Here is a 21,781-nt window from a genome sequence, read left to right as displayed (position 1 = left end):
CAATGTGAAAAAATTTTGCCAGGTCAGAGGGTACAAAAATATTATATTACAGATTTTTTTTTGATTTTTTTACCGCTCACCGATAGTTAGCACACTCCTGATTTTCACAAGATTTGCGCTCGCTTTTATTTGAGCTTTCTCTCGGGATGTTACTGTAGGTTAGGAAAATGCGCGAAGGAGAAAAGAAATATATCATTGAGTGACGCTACGTGCCAGTATGCTTGTACAAGTACTGTAGTGCCCGTAACCTCGAATAAATTTAGAAACATTCCAATTTTATGTTATTACACTGCTCTAGCGATAAAGTTAATATATAGTGTACCAGTCTCTTCAACAAAATCCGCTTCTGCAGCTATTCGCAAAGTTCAGTATCACAGCGACAGTTATTAGAGAGAGGCTTTAAGAGCGCAACCTCAGACAGATGACGTGAATATGCGCCGCACTGAGTTGTGGATCGCTCCCGCCGGTGATAGTTAAGTTACTCGAGAGAGTGAAAATCGAGGAACCGAACAGTTTTGCTGCTAGTAGAGTTTTCACGATTTACATCTAGAATCTTGTTGGTTTTTAGTTGTAACCGCCTTTTTCTACGGGCTTTAGTGGAGAGAGCGCTCAAATACGTGTTGCCATTTCTGCTTTCCTCTGTGACCTATTGAGCAGGATTGACGACTTCAACTTACTGCGATCTACAGCGACGTAAGTTCCCCGATCTATGCAAGACGCTGTTGTCATCAACGGGAGTTCGCAAATGACCCATAAGATGTATAGCTCGGGTTTCGTCGGCGACACGAAGTTTGAGAAGTGCTGGTCTAGATTCGAAAGGGGTGGGAATTGCTTACTGCTGTCAGTGGGCGCTCTAACCGAGCTTCTCCTCCGTTTCGTTCCCGTCCAGGGGCGCTCCAGGTCGGAGCTCGTGGAGCCAAAGAACGCGCTGCTGAAACCAGGAATCCTAGATTCAATCCCCCCCCCCCCCCCCCTGCCAATTTCAATCTGGATGAGCAGTGCCGTGCAATCTTGATCCACAACTGCCTGATGCACGTTAAGACCCCGAGCTAGCTGCGGTACTGCACTGGCTAGATTTCTCATCTAGACTCTCAACAAAAGGGTAGTCGTAGGGTACTACATTTGGGGTAGTCAGAAGTCGTCACAGATATCGCTACCACCTTAGTAATACTAACGACCCCATGGGTAGTCACGCGGCACGCAATCAACAGGTAGTCACAGTGAGCACCCCCAAAAGCAACATGGCGGCTAGCAAGCGACAGTGGAGCAATACGAGTAAGGCCTAGCGAGCTGGACTGCTTTTTGCTAAAATACGATTCTCAAGTGCGTACGCCCGTTCGCTGCCTTCCGTGCGCACTAAAGCACTCCAAAACGCGCCTCGAAGCACCGGCACGGCACCTATTACGAGTAGGGGCGGCGATGTGGGGGGGGGGGGGGGGGGGGGTCATTCGAGGGAGTTTGTTCGCGACTGCTTTCGCGCGGCCGGCTGCATTTACTTCGCGGTCAGAAAGCATTCAAAGAAGGAATCGTATAGCGACAAATGAAATTATGTCTTTATTGACCAGAGAACCTGCTTGCTGTGCCTGACGCAAGTGATCCGGCGTTTTCGGTTGACAGCGGCGAGGCGAGGCATCACCGATTCAAGCGGCGTCGGTTCCGATCGTTCAATGCTCCTGCTCACCTGTTCGCGTTCGCTATCCACTTTCAAGTCCCTGGTAATCCCCACCGCATCTGTGCACGCACTATTCACCGCACGGAAAACCCATTCAACTGGCTATGGGACTGGTCCCGCTGGGACGAGAGGCCGAGAACCGAACCCATTGTGGCTGCTCCGTGGGGCCATGGAGCGCATCCATGTTTTTCACTCAAATAAGTAGACATAAACGCGCGACTCCTTGCATTGGGCGGCGACGCGCGCCATCTTAACGGACAGCGCTCAATCTAAGAAAAAAGAAACCAACAGTCTTTGCTCTGAGCGCCTCGCCAGACATGCACGTTCTACATATTCCACACCACACTTCACACATAGGCGACATACAGACACCATACAATATTATATATGAGCGCGTTCACAAACAGCACAAAGTACAACATGAGATATTGGAACTCTGCATTCCTATACACACCACTTGTCGACACCACCAGCTTATATACTGCTGTATTTTCTGTTACCGATTAGGATGGTGACCACTGTCATATTTTGCATAAATACGAAAAGACTGTGCAAGATTTGTCCGTATATATTGTTTTCCTCTACTGCCCTTAGGAAAGCGCTTGTATCTCAATGTAATCCATTGCAAAAGTGGACTGCAGGTTATAAATGAAATTGAATAGTCGCTACACGTCACGTTTTGATCAGTTTCGTTTTCTCGCTTGCCTACACTTCAAGTATACAAAGCCTGTTTAATTAATTGTATTACTTATCGAAACCAATTTCTGCAATCACAACTTTCTCAACACGCTGATGCATTTTCGTTTCTCTTTTTACATATCCGAATGACTTCAGCGGCGGTTGAGTAAACGTTGAGTACACTGAGCGCGCGCAGGTGATTCTAGCGAAGCCCGTCCGCCGGTAGCGTTGTTTCAGTCCTTTTCTTTTCGCTACAATTGTTTCTGCTCAAACGCGTGTCTTTAAAATTTGCGTTCTATGCGCTCGCGCCAAGAGGACAGTGCAGAATTTCCGCTTTCGTGCCCTTGCCTTCACCTACAGCGAACGCGAAATACGTATGCTAAATCATCTGAAGCCTGGTTCAGACAGTTGCGTTTGACTGTGTTGCGGCAGCGAGAAACCAGGACATCCCTGCTGCTTATATCGCGTGCCAAGACGATTTCTTGAATTGGATTCCACGCTTCATACGAAGCACAGATGTGCCGGTGAGTCGCTTTCGGTTCTCGACGCAACGCTGTCAAACGCATTCAAACGCAAGTGTCTGAACCGGCCTCAAGCATCAAAGAACGCCGAGAACATAGTTCTCTGCACTGCACCTGCTGGCTTCTCCAACAAAAATTTTTACAAAAAAAAAAAAAAAAAAAAAAAAACTAAGCCGAATAGCACGTGTATGTTTGCCAACGCCTTATTTTTGGAAATTTACTTGGAATCCTTTATATAGGTAAAAGGAACGCGTGCCGAAAGGCCTGAAATCCTAGTCCCCTTCAAAGTACACCACCTTGGATGACACACACTTGTTTGAAGCATTTTTTATCGAGCATGCTCGATGAAATCTGCCAAATGAGCCAGTGAAGGCGAATCATATGTCCCAAGACAGAGAAATACTGAAATAGACGGGCATCATCCCAGATATCTGAGTACGTTCGTCCTGTCCGGCCCCAGTCGTGGTGTTCAATGCTTCATACTTCACAGCACTTGAAAGCAAAAAAAAAAAAAAAATGGGTATGACAGGCGTGCAAGTTTGGCGGAACCGAGGAGGCCATTTGCAACTGATCTGCACGTAGAACTGACCGATCACACCTTTAATGAGAGCACGCTCTTTACTGAACCGCACAATAAAAGACGACAAGAGTATCTCGTCCGGCGAACATTCCAGTCAACTCACGCCTGTGCGTAGCTCCCTTTGCTTTTCTCGAGATATGGTTAAATTTCTCGAGGCACGACGCCAGCCGCCAGCTGTTCACTAGCAGTACATGGCGAAACCCGCGACGGAACCAAAAAGGACAACCGCGATGCCTTTTATCTGCCTCGGGTTTTAGTAGGTGCCTACTAAGGTTGCCTGCACTCTTTGGCATATTTGTTTTCTACAGTTTAGGCGATCTGAACCACACGCCTGTCTCGACCGGTTTAAATTTGAATAAATGGTAACCAACGCACAAAGAAAACAAGTTTCAAGTACTTTTGAGATTTTTTAAGTGACTTTTACTATTGAACGACTGCATGCACTTGAATGTTTAATTCAAGAGTTTATAAAACGTAACTACCCCATGCTTGTCACTTGCCAACAGGGTGGTAACGCTCAATGGCTCGAGCACAGTGGGTACTTAAGCAAGCCTCTGGGGTAGTTACAGCCGTCAAAACGCATGATGACTAGAGGGTGTGCTCACTTTTTCTTAGAGATTACAGCGTAAACCAGTGTCGCCGTACCTCAAAGAAAGGCAAACCTGATGATGTCTAAGCATGTATGGTAAATGGTGATGGGGGGGGGGGGGGGGGGAGGGGGTTGTTGCCGGCAACCTCAGCGTGCGTCGGAGTACAGCTTTAGCATAATTAGAAGTCTGAGCCCCTCGAGGGCTTGCGTGGCAGGTCGGACATCCATCACTCCTTCAGGTCTTTCTTGTAGATGTTATAATTGTTGCAGCGCACTGCGAGAGTCGGTGAGCACAGTCACGGTGTAAATTTTTAATGGCGCGCCGTGCTCAAGCGGCAGAGGTATCTGCACTCGAGGAACAAAATCGTTTATTGACAATACGAGAAGGCTAACCTGCTGGTTTTCTTTTCAAGCTGGGAAAACACGAACGAAAAAAAAAAAAAAAAGATATTTAGTCATTTGAATAGTAAGTGCTCAAAGTAGCATACAAAAGCAAAATGTACGAATTTCACGGGCAAAATAAGGGTCACATAAAAAATGATCCGAATATTAGTATTTATAACCATTTTCCCTTCATACGCAATTCATTACCTTTCTGTGCATCCGCAATAAAAAATAAGGACGGAAAATATACAGGTTGGTGCATTGCTTTCTACTTCAGGATTCTTCCTAAATTTACTAAGGACCGAGAGCCTTAGTTATAGTAGCGATTATACCTGAAGATGAACAGCCTACTGCGCATCTTCAACCGATAAACATGTTTCGCAAAGTGGTGGTGGTTCTCTCTCATTGGTTCTAAGTCACGTCCGGAAAAACTTCTTGATGTTGGCAACAGGGTCTGGTGAGGTGTGATAGGATATTGTCGGCGCCGTTCTCGCGGTACATGGAACTGGAGACAGGAATCGATTCCGTAAAGTCACAATGCACTTGTTGTCGTTTTAACGGGTGAAACAATGGGAAGAGCGAAAGGTGCTTCCGAGGCAATGCTGAAAAAGTGTCATTGCACAAATTCTTACCTTTCGAGACAGCAAAATTTCTGTGAAGATTTACTTTATTTGTTCAAATTTTCTTTTACCTCCCCTCCCATTTTTTTATATTACAGTTTTGCTGTTTCTGTCTCAAATTGGATATCTTTTTTTTCAGATTTAAGCCATTTTTTACCACTACCATCCACAAAAAGTTCATATATTGTAGAAAAATGGGCGCTGTACTTAACTGGATTGGAAAAGAATAATTACGCAAAATGAAAAGGGGAGGGGGTTTACAAACCACAAGTAGAAATTTTTATCAGGAGCAAAAAATGCAGTGCCTGTGTAACATTAATTGATGTCTACATTCCTGAAGTACCAATGCCTTTCACCAAATCCGCCCGCATAGTCAGCTAATAAGAAAACGCCCTTATTCTAATATTTTAGTTTATTTATCTTCTTTTTAAACATGTTTTTCCGGGTGAGAACAGTCGTTCTTTTTTGGTAACCTGTACAGATGACTTGGACAGAATCTCTGGAATGGGGGATGTAAGAAAATTAGTTTGTACTACGTCTAATTAGGTTAATAACGGGCAATGTTAAAACGAATACCTAAGAACTAACTCTCATTGGCAGCTTCAAGATGGAAAACGTTCTGTTAGACGATGAATTGTTTTAGTACTAAGGGAGCTCGATTCTGTAATACAGTAATATATAAAACCATATGGGTTCCACCTCCTGGCCGGTGCTTCGGTACATCAAATTATGACCCGAAAGCATTCGTAAATTACTATCGCTATGCATTCTTTTGATTCGCGAACAATTTGAAATATAGAAAGAAAAAACAAGCATGTCCAAAATCAGTGTTTTCTAGCACACTTAACTTCCACACAAAGAGTCTTCATGTATTTGCAAAAAGAGTGCAGGTACACCGTGTTTCAAACTGCTACTCATAAAGTTTTTTTGCTGCATACGTGTTTTTTTTTTTTTCGCTATATGCTTATGATTGGTGCTTCCTAGCTTGAATGTCGCCTTATTGTCTCCCTTTTTCTTCTTTCATATTCACGTGAGTGCTGTCGTTTGTTCGTTCCACTTCTGAGGTCCGATTGCTGCTCTTCAGTCTTCCGTTCAGGAATGTGTGAATGCGCTGGTTTTACTCGTATATTTTGAAACCGTTAATACTTTGACACATTTATGTATTTGTAATTTACGGCGCTTACCGAAACGCTACTTCGGGAAGGCAAACTAACAAGTAATTAAGGCGAGTGAGTGAGCAATTTAGCCATTCATAGAAAGCTGCAAAACGTCAAAAGTGGTCTCAAAAATCAAGTTCACTACGCGACAAAAAACAACAACAAAATAAAAGCAAATTAGGCAACCAAATCAAAAGAAATAAGAAGCAAGGCAATCGAGTTAGAGAACAAGGTTAAATTTCGGGAATTTTGAGCCCATTCCTTCTAAAAAACCAAGCCGAATTAGCTTTTTCATTCCTGAAATTTCGAAAATGCCCGTTACGCACTTCTTGCGTAAAGCATTTGAGGAGTCACATAACGTAGAGGTTGACGTGTATCATTTCTAATATTTTTATTCTCCACAGGCAAATTACGTTTAGAACACTTTGATGTTGACTCGTATATGGTATATGACATCAGTTCACGTAAGGCTAATAGGGAAGTACAAATAAGACGCCTAGGCATTAGAGCAGGGGTCTCAAACACGCAGACCGCGGCTTGCTGAGACGCGGCCCGCATTCATCCCGGGGCTGCGACCCCCGTTCCCTTGTCTCGAGCGCCCCACGTCTCATCGTTTCATGTCGTCCACTGATTTCCACTCGAAATGTAGCTCTGCTCTTACGACGTGTTAGAATATTTTGCACTATTCTGTTATATATTTTTAATGGAGTATTTTTTGGTCCTAAATTTTGTTTGTCGGCTCTTCCTGATGTTCATCACCTGTACGACAATCCCCCTCTAGGCTACAAACACGAGTCTTTTGCCCATGACGCACCTCGAGTTCCCGAACACTCGCTTAGCAGGAACAACTGTCAAACATAAAGCTCCAAGCGCACGCTTGGGACCAAGAGAAATTTCAATTACAGTACAAATATTGTCTGATTTCCAAGTGAATTGAACGACAGGGAAGCGACAGTGTGCTTGCATCGGTTAATCGTTATATGTATGGGCCCACGGTAGATAATCAAAGCAAAATATATCAAAGGCGAAATGGATAATTTACAATAACCAACAAGCACGAGCTGCCCCCTTCTCTAAAAAAACAAAGACATCTGGAGTGTCGTTCAGAGACTTAGCTCCTTTGCAACGTAAAACACCATTGCTTTTTTTTAATGTTTTTAAACATTTTTTTTTTTTAAAGTTGGCTTTGGAGTTTTTTTTGGTGGAATATCTAGCGCCCACACTTTAATGAGTTTGAGACCCCTGCATTAGAGTCTTTCAGAGCTAGAGAAAATTCGTCTTCCTTTGAAATCGAAGGCGATTTCCAAGTTGCCTTCGGTTTCAACTAGCCAACTTTAGAGGGTTCAACTCAACTTGCTTTGCAAGCTGAGTTGGAACCTCTAAAGAGGACGAAGAAGTTTTTGTTTTGCTAACTGAACCTTAGAATAAACCATTTTCTTACATAGAACGCGCGGAAAAGGAATTACTTTGTTGTTCGTTTACACGTGTAGTCTTTTGCTTTTCAAGATATATGTTAGCGATGTTCAAGTTACTTTTTTTTATCAAGTTTTGTTTTTCACTTTGCCCGGGCAAGGAAACGATTCCCTGACTGGGACGAATGATGCGCATAGCAGCGCTTGCCGGGGGCTGAGATCAGAGCTTGCCGTAAGCCCCAGAGAATGCTACGGAGGAAAATAGAAACCGATAAAAGCAGTAGCTGCTTTGGAACATAACGCACGACACTGTGGCTTCACATGGCACTGTGGGGTAACGCGACATCATGACGTGAAATGACACTGTGATGTCACATGACGTTGCATGTGACGTCCAGTGACACGGATCGACGCCACCTCAAGCGGTCCCTCACGTGACGTAACGTGACGCTATGCCATGACGACATAAAGGACCCATAAATGTATGCATTTAGAACACCTCTGGGATATGCTTTTTTTTTCATCTTAGTTGCTGTCGAAAGTTCGCCTTATTTCAACATTGATTTTAGTACAGTAGTTTGTGGGGATAGGTTGTGAATAACTAGACACAAATAAAAAAGCGGAAAAGAAACAAAGCGAGTGGCTGCCTCTCCCGACTGCTCTCTTCTATTCAATGATAATGTAGTGATTGCGCAGGCGAGCTGGTGCATGTTAACCATTTTGTTCTTAGTTCGAGACTGAGGCAGGAAAAGAGGAAAGTTTCAAAGTAGAAGAAAAATGAACAGTCGAGGACACGTCTCTAACACAGCTAAAGACGAGTTTATTTGGTCACCTTCTTATATACACTCCACGAACTTCACCACAGAACCTTCCCGATCTCGAAAGCCAAAAGGTAACAAAGGTCTCACATCTTTCCACCGCAATTGTCAAACGACCTTTGTGGAAAACCTCAAGGTCGTTTGACAATTGTGGTGGAAAGATGTGAGACCTTTGTTACCTTTTGGCTTTCGAGATCGGGAAGGTTCTGTGGTGAAGTTCGTGGAGTGTATATAAGAAGGTGACCAAATAAACTTGTCTTTAGCTGTGTTAGAGACGTGTCCTCCACTGTTAATTTTTCTTCTACTTTGAAACTTTCCTCTTTTCCTGCCTCAGTCTCGGGCTAAGAACAAAATGCTCTCTCGTCTTTGTCTTTTTTAGCTATTGTATTTGTACCATATTTTTAAAGTTTCTAGAGCCGTCTCCGATTTTTTTTTTTATGTGACAATGCATCATTTTTACTTATTCCTAAGTAATACTGCTTCCCGTTTCTTCTGCGTATCGAGGCTTCTTTCGTTGTTGGTTGCGGATGTAGCGGGTGTTTCACTTCATACATTGGAAGAATATTGTCGTACTTCCATTACTATACGGCGAACATCATGTTCAGCAGAACACTATTACTTTCGTCGTTTTTGAAGCTCGCGTTCATTTTTCTAATTATCTTTTTTTGTCCCGTTTCCAGGTCACCCTTCGACATTACCTTGAGTTTCTCTTTGTTTCTTTTTCGGTGGAGTTCGAAGGAAGAGAAGCAACTGGAAAGATTATGACCCTGAGTCGAAAGAGACTATTTCGACGACGACCCATTCTCCTTCGAGCTGACCGATTATTCTTCCCTAATGAGAAGTGATGTTTCGCGCTTAGTGGACGGAGACGTGGCTTCTTCCGCCATTTTTATTTTTTGGTTTTGCCCTCTTCTTTTGGCCAACATCACCGGGGGGGGGGGGGGGGGGGGGGGCTAAAAGTAAGCTTACAGCCAGGTTCCCCTCCCCCCCCCCCCCCCCTTTTTTTTACCGAGAAAGAAAAGTGGGAACAAGACGAATGGGGGATTCTTGCGCCATTCCTCACACTCGCGAGCAACGAGCATGCAAAAGTGGACTGGGAGAAAAACTAAAACAAGTAACGCCAACGAACCATGGGGTTTCGACACGGACGCCTCACCGTCGCGATATTCTTCATGGTGGGAGGAAAGCAGAGAAGTTGTCCCCGTTCGACAGTGCAAGCTGCATCCATCATCGCCGCTTCCCACGCCTGGCGGAGACTTGGAATACGGAATTCGGAGACAGAGGCGCCTGTCTGTCCCGCCCGAGGGATGAGGGTCCTCAGTTGGCCCGCTTCAATACTACGTCACGAAGACGCAAAGATCGAGACAGGATGTTAGAAAAATCTTCTGACAGTATTTTGTTTTTCTGCCGACATGTTTTATTTGTTAAGAATATCCAACCGGGGGGATTGCCGAATACCTCTACGAAGATGAGAATGTCGAATAGAAAGGCTCAGGATTTTTTTCTTCGTGGAACACACGGTTCAGGGGGAATAGTTAAACCTCACATAAACAACAGAAAGTGCAAAGGAAGATGTAAAAGGTGGGCACCCCACAATAACACACAAACAAAATTGTCGTTTCTTCAGATTCTTGTTTGTTTCTTCTTGCTATTCCCCTTTTCTATTTTCTCCAATCATGCGCACTCTTAATTGGCGCTCAACTGGCTCCTTGCCATTAGAGCTTAGTGAAGTGCCTCACAAGCAGATTTGCACCAGGATCTTGTTCAGCATGTTTATCGGAAAGCTTGACGCTCGAAAACGCGCAGTAACAACAATCTTGTACCGCATCCTGGATCTAAATTGAAGACATGATGGTGCAGTCGTTTCTGAGACGCACAGAAGTGCAACCTGTCGTTGAAAGCTGGACTGGGTTGCGACACGCATCTCTTCTTGGCACACTTGATAAAGTGATTCTCCATTCCTCTTTTTCATTTCCTTAATTGTTGCGTCTTCTTGAACGGTGTGGGAGCCAGCGTGACATTCTATACGGAGTGCGAGTTCGTCTGCTTCATTTGCTAGGGGTTGTGGTGACGTCAGAACGCCGAGCTCTGATTGGCTCTGATAGAAGGATAGTGGGTATAGCTTAAAGTAGCTTGCTTTGAGGTCTACCCACTATCCTTCAAGCAGAGCCAATCAGAGCTCACCGTCGTTCTGACGTCACCGCAACTCCTGGGTAAGAAGCAGACGACTTGCTCTCCGCATGACCCTCTCCCTCGTTCTCTGCTCTCGTTCCTTTCTTCTTGGCCCTCTGAAGGCTTCGCCCTAATCTGCTTGCGCCACTTCCTCAATATCATCCTTTTATCCCAATCGCAAAGCCCGTGTAAACTAAGCCAGCGATAAAAACTCAAATACCAATTCGAATGATTCCCACCCCGCCAGAAGTAATGGCTATCTGTCTCTGCAACTCATCCTGTTTCGACGAATGGGGCACAGCGAGCCATTTTCGTTTAATTAAAAAAAGAACATGTAATTCTACTTTGTTTCCGTGGATTTCAATGCTTCACCTTGAACTATTTCAGTGTTACTGTCGGCTTTGGAACCTACTAGTGCTTTTTTAACTACAAAAAATCCCCCCCGAAAACTACACATTTATTTTTAAATATAAATTACGCAATGCCGTACGCTCATTTTTCGCCCGAATGTAGCGTTAACGATTCAAACACAAAGCCAAAGTTTCACAAATAAACGTGATCTTAATAAAAATGATGCGATTTGTTGAAAATTTCAGTTAGAATATGGCAGCCGACTGAATACGGTGGCCATTTTTTCAAAAAACGGGCCCCATTTCGCATTGAAATTTTTAGCATAGCGTTGTTTTGGATTGAGATAACGGTTAGTTCTTGAACTTGCATCTAGTTCAGGCAGGCTAGTGCTACATTTGGGCGGAGAGTGAGCCTTAGGCAATGCGTAATAAAAATAAATAAATAAAAAAAAAGTTTTGTAAAGTTGTTTTTGGGAACACCTTGTAGATAGCGCATCTTGTTCGGCAACAGTAAAAAAAGAAAGATTGAATTTTGATTCCGCGCATGTTTTTTGTCCCATGGGTTTTAAAGGGTTTTAAATTCGTACGATATGCCAAGTATACTATAACCGATATTAAAAGCAAAAAAAGTGAGACTTCTCATTTATATACATATGTGCCTATTTGTCCTCCACTTATTTTTGTTATCCACTCCAGACTCATGTCAGTTCAGTTGAGGTTGTACGGTATAAAGCGCTTACGACCCTATTCTATGCAAAGGTATGTAGAGGCTATATTTTAAAACTACTTGAAAATTATCTTAGTAAGCTTAAATATTGCACGGTTGTCAATCCTTTTCATGCCATTTTCGGTACTGATTAAAACAACCCATAGACATCGGGATGTAAACAACGATGAAAGTAAAAACTCACAAACACTATTGATTTAGGTGACACGAGGGCAGGTAGCTATTTAGGTTCCAAAGAGGACAAATACCGACGACCCCGCGATCCCTACGAAATAAAATATTAACGCAGTAATATGATCAACTCAGAAAGAAAGGTTCAGAACTTATCCTTCACGCAAACTGCTAGCCACCTCTGCCACGCCTCTAAACACTCGAATAGTACCGTTGCTTTAAGTGTTTGTAGACGACCCATCTAGCGTGACAATATATACTCTAAAAAAAAATTTCAGCATGTTTTATATTCTAGTTTTATTCTGTTTTTATATCTTTCATGCTTCCGAAGCCAACGGTGCTGAGGCTGGAATCCATAGTTCAAGCAGCAGTTATGACCAGACTAAAATGTCAAACAATCGAGCCAGGAAAACAATATATCTCAAATTGCCCAGCGATTGTGTTGCGACGTGAAACATTCTTGGTGTAGCGCTAGTAAATTCCAGGCATTTCTTCTCGAGCTGTGCCTCCGGGCCTCTCCACACCTCTTCACGGGCCCATTCACTCCACCCCCCTGACTTCACCCACCACTCTCACCCCATTGGTCCCTCTCCACCCTATGGAGTCATTCACTCGTTGAGCATCGACTTTCCCTGTCGGGTCGGCTTGTGTCCGCAGAGTATGAGAGGGATGACTTGTTGCGTGCAAACTGATTTTATGTGTAGGTTACGTGACATCAATTTTCCCGCTATATCTAGCGGGGAAGCTGAATTGGAGTATAGATCACGTGACCATGTGACGTGGCGTCAATGTTTTCCTTAAATCTAGAGGGGAAACTGATTTTGTGTTAAGACTGATGACTGGGCGAGTTGGCGGCTCATAATATTTAATGCTGCAGTGCAGGAAAAGGAAACAAACTCAAGGACACAGGCATGCGTAAACAAAATCACAATCGCTCAGCGTTGTATTGATTATATTCTTCTTCTACGTACAAAGGGCAAACTTTGCACGTAAAAGATAATCAATACAAGCGAAGAGTTGAGTCTGCGCTGAGCGGTTGTGTTTTTTTTTTTTCTTTTTTTCTTTTTAGTGTGACTGTGTTTGTGAGTTTTGTTTTCTTCTGGTGCGCTGTGATGTTAAATAAGATCAAGTTGTGTACAAGTCACGTGACACGAAGCACCGTGACGTCATATTTCCCGCTTAATTTAGCGGAAAAATTCGCGGTTATGCTTGTTGAGGCTTCACTTCACCTGAAAACCCAACCTATAAACGTTTCATGTTAAAAGAACAAACCCAAACGGCAGAAGGCAGAAACAGGTCACGCGGTGTCTGGAAAGATTGATCCAAAGACTCGGACGCTTATCATCGTCCCGGATGACGTGGCTCGGATGACACTCGGTGTCTGTTTCTCAAGTCATGTCGCTGTCCGGGCCTCCCGAAAGGGCCGTCGTTGCAGACAATTAAACAACGAGTCAGCTAGTACTCGGACGAGTACTACGAGTCAGTGTCATCGATCGGAGCAAACAGGACGGGAGTATTCGATGCACGGCCTTCTAGGATTGCCTGCAACATCATGTGGGGGTTTGGTTTTAGAACCGGGCAATTAATAAAAGAAGTGAGCGCTTCCGCGGCCGCTGATGAGACGGGACGTCAAAGCCCTTTGTTGGGCGAGACTTGTCGACAAAATGGCGATCTTTGTTCGCGAATGTGAGATTGGGATATTTTGACGAGGCCTTCTAATGTACAAACGGGTGCTGCCGGAGATAAGGCGAGCACTGAAGGGGTTGCCGTAAGGGTTTTTATTATTATAATTATTGCAGGCCTTTTCTTGAAGGCCATTACAGGAGAGGTTTAAAAATATATGGGCAATTGCAGCAAACCTGTAATGGCATAAACTTATTCTCAAAAATTACAAAAAAAAAGACATTTAAAATATTTTTCAAGAATGGATCAGCGGGTAGCTGTTTGTGCACTGGGGTAATGCCAATCGACATTTGCTCACAACTTGTGCGAAGCTTGCTTAGTAACGACGCTAACAAGGCAATACACAGCCTCCAAATCTTCAATCTCCAACTTCGTTTCAACGGTTGTGCCGAAAAATCTCAATAGACTTTTTCCAAAATCGAAGCGCCCCACCGCGGCGAAATACCAAGCAGTGCACTCTGGGAACTAGTTGGCCACTCAGTTTGGGTTTCGATTGAGCAGCCTTATTTCATGCCATCGCGCCGTGACCGAATGCGCTGCTTGCGTTTTCGGTTATCTGACTTTTCACGAATGTTCCATACACTCATTCTCGAGCGATAGAAAACGAAGACAGGGGCACTTTCCTTAATTCCCGAAACACCGGATATTGTGTGTGCGTATGTAAACGTATGTAGTACGTGGCTTGGTCACCTCACCCCACGAGTACATCTTTGAGCTCAATTTTAATATTTCCGTCTAGTACCAGTGAACTACGAGTGAAATTTGGTCACCTTGAGCCTTATACGTATTTTGTTTGCCAAACGTCCGCTTCTTGTTACTTCATTGGGCGAAAAGCAAGCCGCATTTTCGCAGGAGTATCAATATTGAGCCCAGCGTTGACGCATCAACTTTTAAACTACTGCACAAAAGTTATTACGATGTCTTCCTCTTGTCATCATATATATCCCACTCAAACTTTATGGTGATAGCAGATTAACTTTTCACAAACACTGAGATCGGCGGAGGCCCCAACAAGCGTCCCCTACTTATCGCTAAGCCTTTTTGAATGAGCTGTTTCTGACGCCCAAGATCTGTGTCTGAACGGTGTGTCTGAAATTATCTCGGTATACTCAGTCAGGAAGAAAGCAAACACATAACAAATATTATGGCCATTAACAACCGTCAAATGCGTTTTGTATAATTTCGTTCCTTTGGCGCACTGCATTGGGGTTCACGCCAGTCCGGCCCACTACCGGTGAACGTTGCGACATTCTTCACACACCTGCTCGACTTTATGTTTGTGTGCGCGAATGTGCCTATATGATTGGCAGGATAACTTTATGCGCAAATGCGATGTTGAATATTGGAATGCAAGCTCGTGGGGACTTTGCTCCGTGCACTGCTGCGGGTCTGTACATATAATAGATAAAAAGTGTGTCCGATTTGAGCTTTTCAGTGGCGCCTCCAAATTTACTTTGCATATTCAGGCGTATTAAAAAAACAGTAATTCCAAGAAGTTATATTTCGTCTATGGACGCAAAAAAACAAACGAACTTCCTGACCAGCAACACGGTAAAGGTGCGAGCTCGATATATGCATACTTATTGGTTTTTACAGCTGTTTGACTCGTACACAAGCAAGATCCCCGAGCTTCGCAGCTTCGAGATCCCAGCACTGGCTCCCACATACCTCGAAACGCTAACTGAACGGCTCGAGTACAAAAATAAAAAAAAGCATGTGTTAAGAGTCAAGACAAGCTATACGTCTCGGGCTTGTGCTAAAGCTTCGAGATATGGTCATTGAGGTTAGTTTAGAGAACAAAAAATGACGCTCTCGGGACCAGAAAACATAAGATACGCTCTGTGTATAGTCTCTTGTCGACGTTTCGATCGAAACCGAAACCATGCCACTCTCCTCCCTGGCCCACTAGTTCCCAGAGTGCAACGCGCGCAGTGTTGCATGCAGGGCTTTATGGAAGTAGACTATTCGTAGCCTATGAACCATTTTTGACAGCGGATCTGTTAAGGGCTATTTTCCCGAGGATCGTGTCCGCCAGCAAACAAATGCCGACACAACACTCTGGACAGCTACCGCCATCTATGAGCGACGGCGCCACCCAGACAACCGGCTTGCCGGTTGTCTGGTTGCCGCTTACATTTATGAAGAACTACGTATCTAGTATTAGATAACTTTCTACACGGGCATGGTTAGTAGATTTATTGTCATCGTCCTTGTGTGTCGAAAGTTATTTCTGAAATCAATTCCTTATGTCTGCTGTCTCCTTGAATCTGCTATATTAACATGTGCACAGAAACCGCGGCAGCGAACGGATCCAACAGACTGAATTTTCTTCACTTTTTGATCGTGCGCATAAGTGCACACGGATATCCAGCCGGTTGTGTCCATGTCGAGGGCAACTTGTTGGAAATAAAGGGTATTATTTATGTAAAATAATGATTAATCTCAATGTTTTCTTCAATTGGCACGTTCGTGTCGCTTCGGTAAAACAGTAGAAGGACTGACTCTCTTTTTTGTTAGAATATTTTCTCGAGTGAAATAATTAATTTCGTTAGACAAGCAGTCATCGTGCGCCGACAGGGGAGCACAACGAATGCTTGTGAGCCCTTGGCGGCGCCTGTCGGGTACAGCTGTGGGTGACGAGGAAGCGGTAACGATGCATGACGGCGTTAAAAGTGTGCCGTCGTGCTCGGTCCGGTTCGCACGTCACTGGGGAGTTTTAGGAGATCATTTTTGCGCTCCGATAGCGATACTCGATAAAGAAACCAACGCTTGTGCAAAGACGCCGGGAAAGTATCGGATACAGTATTTCGAGATTATTGTTACGGTCTAATATTATCTCGGGCCTCAGTTTCGTTGCTGTGATGTCGACTGCCTGGTTGTTTAAGACCGGGGGAGGAGGGGGGGGGGGGGGCGATGATTGGAGTTTTGGGCAGATCACAGCGCAACGATAATAGATTGTAGGGCGTCGCTTAGAAAGGGAGTGCAGGTTTAAGCGAGACAAACGTGGCGTATTTTTGCCGTAGTAACTGCATGTCGCCATGTTCTTACTTTTATTTTTCGCATTGTAATGTTGAATGGAGAAAGAAAAAAAGAATAGACTGGAAAGATCTTTCTCGCATGAAAGGAGTCGCTACCCCGTGTGGAGACCGGAGACGATAAAAAAGGAGGGATCGGATATAGAGTAGTTGTCCGATTTATGCGAACGAAGATTTAGGACCGAACTCAGAGGGCGAATACGCCGCGGAGAAGCGAGTGAATTCCGCCCAGCGGCGTTCGCTGTGATGGCGCATTCGCACTGGCTGTTGAGATGCGTTTGCGAAGCGGTTGCGGATGCGGATGTGGTTCACGAGAAACGCCGTTCACACACACCGAGATACGGCTTGTAGTTTCTCGGACATCACTCGTGACCTTTCGAGACTTGGGTTTGACGACTTTGACAATCCAAAATACAGTTTAAAGCAGGATCCGAAACCAAACTTTTGCATTTTGCTATTGAAGGCTTTTTATCAGGATGTTCACTCGCAGCATGAGTTCAGGCAGCGAAAAAATAGACGTGGACCCGCCAAACGGTGCCTGCGATTCTCTCGACTTCACACACAAGCAAAGCCCAGCCAGGCGCACATTGGTGACTCAGAAGAGGATGCCCCCGACCCTTTCTTCAGTGTGGACCCTTCCCGCATGAATAGCTCACCTTGGTTTCGGGACAGAGGGCCAGCTTTGCCCCCGCGTTGTTCGTTCTTATCATTTTCGGAGTAGCGAGCGTCTCTGTTGGACCGTGCGGCGGGGGAATGTGTTCGCTACTAGCCGGTCGTGGCTTCGCTGGCGGCGGACTCTGCTCTCGTCACACGCACGTCGATCGAGTCGACTGTTTATTTATCGTTAAGCTGAAATAAACGCCGTTTACATTACCTGTGCATCGTCACGTACCTACACTTTACTTCTCGAATAGAATCCCCTTATTTCTTTGGGTACTCGAAACGTTACATGTCGAGCTAGCACAGGTATATACTGACAAATTTGGGGAAAGTAAATAAAGTATCTTTGAAATAACTGTACTTGTACCTGGGTACTTTTTTTAGCGAGTATGAGTAACTGTAGCTGTATCTTAGATACGTTTTTGAAATAACTTTTACAACCCTGTTTAGGACTGCTGGGTTTGCGTCTGTTCAGGTGTCTGTCTTCCTCGTCGTTGGTGGAGCAACCAATCTTGCAAGTAGACCAGGGGCTCTAAGCTGCACTCTCGAACCGCTGCAATAAGCTGCAGCTGTGCTTGACTTCGCGATGGCCAACCGCAGCGCGGTGCTGGTCATTCGCGGCTGCCAGCGATCTCGCCAACTTTCTCGCCGACTGTTCAATTTAGAGCTTCAGTAGTGCTCGACACTCGCTGTTGCCGATCCGGCTATGTAAATTGAAACACGGAAGATTTCATTACGTGTTGATGACCACTTTTTCTCGCCAAACAGCCTGCTCACTTGTCGAATGACTTGACTAATCCAGACCCTTCTCTCTCCCTTCTCTTCCCAGGCAACAAGTTCAGCTGCGACTGCCGCCTGGCCTGGGTCTTGCACCTGGAAAATGCTACCAGGAGCGACAAGTTCCGGCGCGAGCTGCGACACGTCAAGTGTGACTTCGAAGCCCAGGGCAACCTGAGCAGCAGCAAGGTGTCCCGACTCAGTGCCAGTCAGCTGGGCTGCTCCGAGGACTACGCGAAACCCAGCTTCGGCACGGCATCGCGCGGCAAGGTTCCCCCGCGTCGTCCACCTGTCGAAGACAAGGGACGACGCGGCGACGACGACGAGGGAAACAAGATCGTCGACAAAGGCGCCGTTTCGAACGTTCCTGACACGGCGACCAAAAATGAACGCGACCGGGACGCGCAGTCGATGGACAACGACGTGGAAGTGGTGCTCACCCAGCAGAGGGCGCTGCGCAAACACACTTCTAGGTCTCGGAAGAGCAACGGGAGTGCGGCTCGAATGGCGTTTGCTCTTCACACACTCCAATTTTTGGGACTGGTTGCGTTCTCCACGACACTGTCTGCGTGTAGGTGATCTATGAAGTAGCTGGTTTGTGGTCTTTTCGTTAAAAAAAAGTGATTTGTGTTCGACGATGGAGAGATCTGAGTGGTAAGGAGATCGGATTAGCTGGAAGGCGGCGATCTCAGTTTTCTACGATCAGCGAATGAATGACGGATTGCCTTTTGTGCCACACGATTTTACTATCCCAGCCTCCAGTCAAGCAAGCCGGATCAAGCGTCCGATATACGGAGCTGTACAGTGAGGGTATTGCGCTAATTTACAGTTTTGCGTCAAAGTTGTTGGTCACGGTGGCGTGGCCAGGAATTTTTTTACGGGGGCGGCTGAGGTGCCTGAGGATGTCCATGACTCGGGGTGCAGAGAGGGGGAAGGAACGTCAAAATGCACGTGTATATTATACGGTCGGCTGGATGTAGGGGGGGGGGCGGCTGAAACCCCAAAAGCCCTCCCTCCTCCCCTAGCTCCCTCCCCCCTCCCCTAGCTCCTTCCCCCCCCCCCCCCCTTCCCCGGCTATGAGCCTGGGTGGTCACGTAGAGTAGCTCAATCATGAGCTGGTCGACCGAGTTTGCAATATAAAATAGTTGACTGCTCGTTTTGTACAACAGTGGTGCGGCGGCGAATTATCATTAAACGTTGAGGCCTTCTCGCAAAAGATACTTTAATGGCAGGCTAGTGCATGCTCCTGAGGGCTGTGATAATACCGAAATCAGCGGTGCTTCGGCGCTGAGGCATGGTCTGCGCTGTGTCTATTCACCAACACAGTGTTTACAAACAAGCCCGTGTCTGCCCACATCGGGAGTGGGGACTGAGCCTGCGCAGAAACCACATTCACCTGAGGCGAATCATCTACGCATGCGCAGTACCAACAGCAGCGCTACCGCAGTGACGTGACGTCAGAAAGTGGAGTTGGTCTACAGCGCTGAGTTAGAGCTGTGGTTAGTGCGCTGAATTGGCACTGGGTCGTATGTCTGAACACTCCTTAAGTCAAAGCTGCTTATCATCATGTTTAGCAATAAAAAGAATAACTATTTCGTGCGGTAAGATGCAACCGTAAGTCATAGTCACCCTAAAATTAAATTTGGCAACACAAAAAAAAAAGACCACACCGCGGAATGCAGAGTCGTAGTTGCTATGACAAAGTTTTCGTGACACATTTGCTTTATCACGCGTAGGGTTTCAGCTGAGCATTCATTGTGGCGTAGTTAAAGTGTGGGTCCGTACTGTGCGTGGAGCAGTGAGATCTGACTTACGGAGTGCGGCACAGTTAACGCGATCACCCGAATCCCGTCTTTCCTGCGCTTTTACTGCCCTTTAGGAGGTTTGATACAAAAAACAGCATATTAAACTCTCTTCAGGGCCTCAATCTTCGGCGGCGAAATTTGTTCGTTGCTATAGTGTATGAGTAATATACGAGAAGTCAGGAATGTTGTGCTCGTCCTCACCGTGCCGCACATTGTATATTTCCCCTTGTATATAGTGCCCTCTGTTACTTCACGTTCACGGAAATCTATAAGGGACAGATTCATGACCACGTCCAGTCAGGGTATGAGAGTCAACCATCTCATTTGTACCGTACCTCTGGTAGGGCCCATCCTTCAAAGCGCTTGTTTCTCCACCACCTTTCTGATAAAATATGAGGCTCTATTTCTACACTAATATGCCTCGTCTGAGCGCTGGAGGAACATTTTCGCGGCATCGATCGCAAAAGTTTCGAGTGTGTTCTAAAGCCTCTCATTTGGGCCCTAACTCATACGAGTAAGAGGGGTGCAAATACCCGGCCAAGAGGAATGTCTGAAGGATATAGCATCAAAGATCGAACATCAAAACGTTTCTAAAGTTAAAAAACACAAAAAACCTCGGAAAACTTTCAGTGGCTGTGAACATTGATCTATAATTATCTTACCGCAACGTCCTTTCCCAGTTTGCGTAATCCTGGATCTTTCCTTGGAAGTTCCTCCCCCCAACTTCCACTACCTTCTTTCTTTGTATGTCTTGAAAGCTTTAGTATATCGAAGAAACAACGTAAAATTAACTTTCAGTGTCGGGTATACATGGCCCATCTTAACTAGTCGGCAGATATGAAATCATTACCTTTTTTAGTAAAAAAACCAAAGCATCGTCAAAAATGGTAAACGTATCTAGTCCTAATTACACGATTCTTGTTCTGAGGGTGACTATATGAAACTCTTTCAACGTACTTTGAGTTTTTTTTTTTTTTTTTGTTATTGAACCCTTGCTTGACAGCGTTACCCGAGTCATCAAACTGCAAATATGATGCTCCTGATTTCGCCTTTATTTTGTGGTAAGTTTCCTTTACGAAGAAACAAAATTCGTAAATTTCCCGTTAATAGTTGCGCAAAAAAATACATGTGATAAAATTTAGGACTGCGAAACTGTTTAGGCGATAATACAAAGGACCTGGGCTGACTCATTTTGCCTTGAATTTGGACTGTATTTAAGAAATGTGCGCATGTTTCAGTGTTTTTTTGTGTGTCCCTTGGCATGGTGTTCTAGAGTCACATACTGTTGCGAGATTCGTCGAGCGGTACCAGTCGCTGTCACTAAGTGTGCTTTTTGCACCTGCACAACTATTATGAGGGAGCTTCAGCTGATAGTTTTGGACTTTGATGAGAAATATCCGATACTGCTCCTACACCGTCGAGCGTTCGCGAGAAAATGACACACTTCGTAACAAGAACATCCGGTGGTGCCTGTCTGGAAATCTAGAATATCTGGAATCTACCGATTGCTTTAATGTGGCTGATTGCAGTTTTTATTCGACAGCCTTGAATGTGTGCACGAGGAATTATCCTAAACGACTCTTTTTTGAGTAATACTTTATGACACAATGAACTACCGTATACTCTTCTCAAGCGATATAATTACCGCTCTATGTTGTAACTGGTGTTCATTTGTCATTTAATCATTATAGCAGTGTGAGATACATGACCAAGCAGGGTGTCAGCAAAGTAGCCAACCCTTTTACCCGCTAAATACGCGTTTTAAATATTTCCGAGAAATTTAACATATATTTAGCTGATACCCCCGCAATAGTGCAAAAACGAGACTGCTCAAGCTGCCAATTCTTGATTAGAGGACTGCGGCCGGCTCTTGCCGATGTCTTGGCAATTCTTGACATTCTGTACAAATGAGGCACCATTCTGGAACCATATTCACAGTGCACAACACATGTAGAGTATTTTGCTGTCTT

General features: G+C 45.0%; 1 protein-coding gene across 1 annotated transcript in view; it reads left to right on the top strand.

Moving 5' to 3' along the window:
- The window catches only part of LOC115321582 (insulin-like growth factor-binding protein complex acid labile subunit), a 45,326-nt gene extending 26,741 nt beyond the window's left edge, over positions 1-18,585 (top strand). Inside the window, exon 2 of the mRNA XM_040218779.2 lies at positions 18,059-18,585. Coding sequence (XP_040074713.2) covers positions 18,059-18,585 — 527 coding nt within the window. The remainder of the gene's footprint in view (positions 1-18,058) is intronic.
- Positions 18,586-21,781: the final 3,196 nt, after the last annotated feature.

The sequence above is a fragment of the Ixodes scapularis genome, unplaced genomic scaffold (assembly GCF_016920785.2).
Source record: "Ixodes scapularis isolate PalLabHiFi unplaced genomic scaffold, ASM1692078v2 PGA_scaffold0__279_contigs__length_252992795, whole genome shotgun sequence".
In the NCBI taxonomy this organism is placed as follows: Eukaryota; Metazoa; Arthropoda; class Arachnida; order Ixodida; family Ixodidae; genus Ixodes; species Ixodes scapularis.
The sequence above is the reverse complement of the archived record's forward strand: the minus strand, read 5'-3'. Positions and strand labels throughout refer to the sequence as shown.